Source organism: Austrofundulus limnaeus, unplaced genomic scaffold (genome assembly GCF_001266775.1).
Source record: "Austrofundulus limnaeus strain Quisiro unplaced genomic scaffold, Austrofundulus_limnaeus-1.0 Scaffold2447, whole genome shotgun sequence".
NCBI classification, from domain to species: domain Eukaryota; kingdom Metazoa; phylum Chordata; class Actinopteri; order Cyprinodontiformes; family Rivulidae; genus Austrofundulus; species Austrofundulus limnaeus.
The window spans coordinates 21004-22555 of NW_013954849.1; the positions used below are offsets into that span (position 1 = coordinate 21004).

Genomic DNA, 1552 nt, shown 5'->3' on the forward strand with positions numbered 1-1552 from the left:
GTATAAGTCTACTGAACTACCCCTCTGTGGGGATCCTCTGGTCATTGCCATGGTTTATTAGATACAGTGGTTCAGTTGCCCTTTTAATCTTCAATCAATAAATCATGGCCTCTCCAAGCATAGATCAGTCATGAGCTTTTTCAGCTGTGTGGCTCCACTCGGGTCGGCGCTTTTCAATGAAGGCCCGGATCCCTTCCTGGCCATCTCTCAGAGCCAGATTATCCACCATCACCCTGGAGGCTGTAGCATACGCTGCATCTCTGCCTTGAGCCATTTGTCTATGGCGCAATAAATTAAAAAAAAACAGGTCAAAACACAAGAAACAAAATGTTATTTTTTTTAAACACTTAAGGAAGAAAGGTCAGAACAACAAACTGTGTTTTTAGGAATTCAGTAAAACAGTAAGAGGGTAAAAGCTGAGCCAACTCTTACCTTTGAAACGTGGCTTTGCCCAGAGCCACAACAGCTCGACTGCTTTGACACACTTTCCGGGCGATGGCTAACGTCTCCTCCTCCAGTCGCTGCTCCGGCACCACCTTACTTATCAGCCCGTGCAGCAGAGCATCCTGAGCCGAGATGGGAGTTCCTGTCAACAGCATCTCCATGGCAACCTTTATTTGAAAAAGGAAGGTGGGGACCGGAATAACTCACGTTTAATGCCAGATTTTATCAATTAACTTTACTTATATTAGTCATTTATGGAATTTAATACCTAATTACCTTTCTTGGCACCGCTCTGCCGATAGCCACTGCCGGCGTGGAGCAGAACAGACCCATGTTAATCCCCGGAGTGCCGAAGCTGGACGTCTCTGTCGCCACGACAACGTCACAGCTGGCAACAAGCTGGCAACCGGCTGCCGTGGCGATCCCGTTTACCATGGCGATCACCGGAACCGGTATGTCTTGAATCAGAGTCATCACCTGAAACCCAAAAGCCAGATTCAAGATGTCTGCAGGAAAGGAAGGAGATTTTTTTTTAATTATCTAGTATGTGTTGAAGCTGCTGAAGAAGTCCCAGTCTTACCTTTGTGCAGGTATCAAACACCTTCGTATGATGCTCTCGACCCTGAGCTGATGTCAACTCCCTCAAGTCATGTCCAGACGAAAACACCGGACCTTTGGCTGGAAACGCACACATCACAGAGATGGATCAAAGTTTTACACTATTAGTTTTTTGCACATCATATAACTGACCAGATATGATAATAACTCTGAGATCCTCGCTGTCAGCATCAGTCAGGATGTTCTCTCTGAGTGATTCCAGCATGGACAGAGACAGAGCATTCCTTTTCTTAGGGTTATTCAAAAGTATCCTCCTGGAATAAAAGAAGAGAGATGGCTGCTTTTACAACATGTTAAAAACATAACACCTTTAGCTAACTTAAGTTTAGTAAATGAGGCCACTTAAAATTAGAACAATAGACTGAAAATAACTCCAAATTCATATGAAGTACGTATGATGTTAGTTTGACACTTTGAGTCTTTTAAATTCCTGTCAGGATAAATTTCTACTACTCTGGGTAAATGTTTTCTTTAAACTAAAACTCCTAAG

General features: G+C 43.6%; 1 protein-coding gene across 1 annotated transcript; it reads right to left on the reverse strand.

The window, feature by feature from the left end:
- Positions 1-48: 48 nt before the first annotated feature.
- On the reverse strand, positions 49-1316 carry echdc3 (enoyl CoA hydratase domain containing 3; the record flags this gene model as incomplete). The annotated part of the gene is given in 5 exon segments (XM_013999748.1): positions 49-278; positions 433-611; positions 721-921; positions 1025-1122; positions 1195-1316. Coding segments are annotated over 5 exon segments (754 nt in total), but the record flags the coding sequence as incomplete, so codon positions are not given.
- Between the last annotated feature and the right edge of the window lie 236 nt (positions 1317-1552).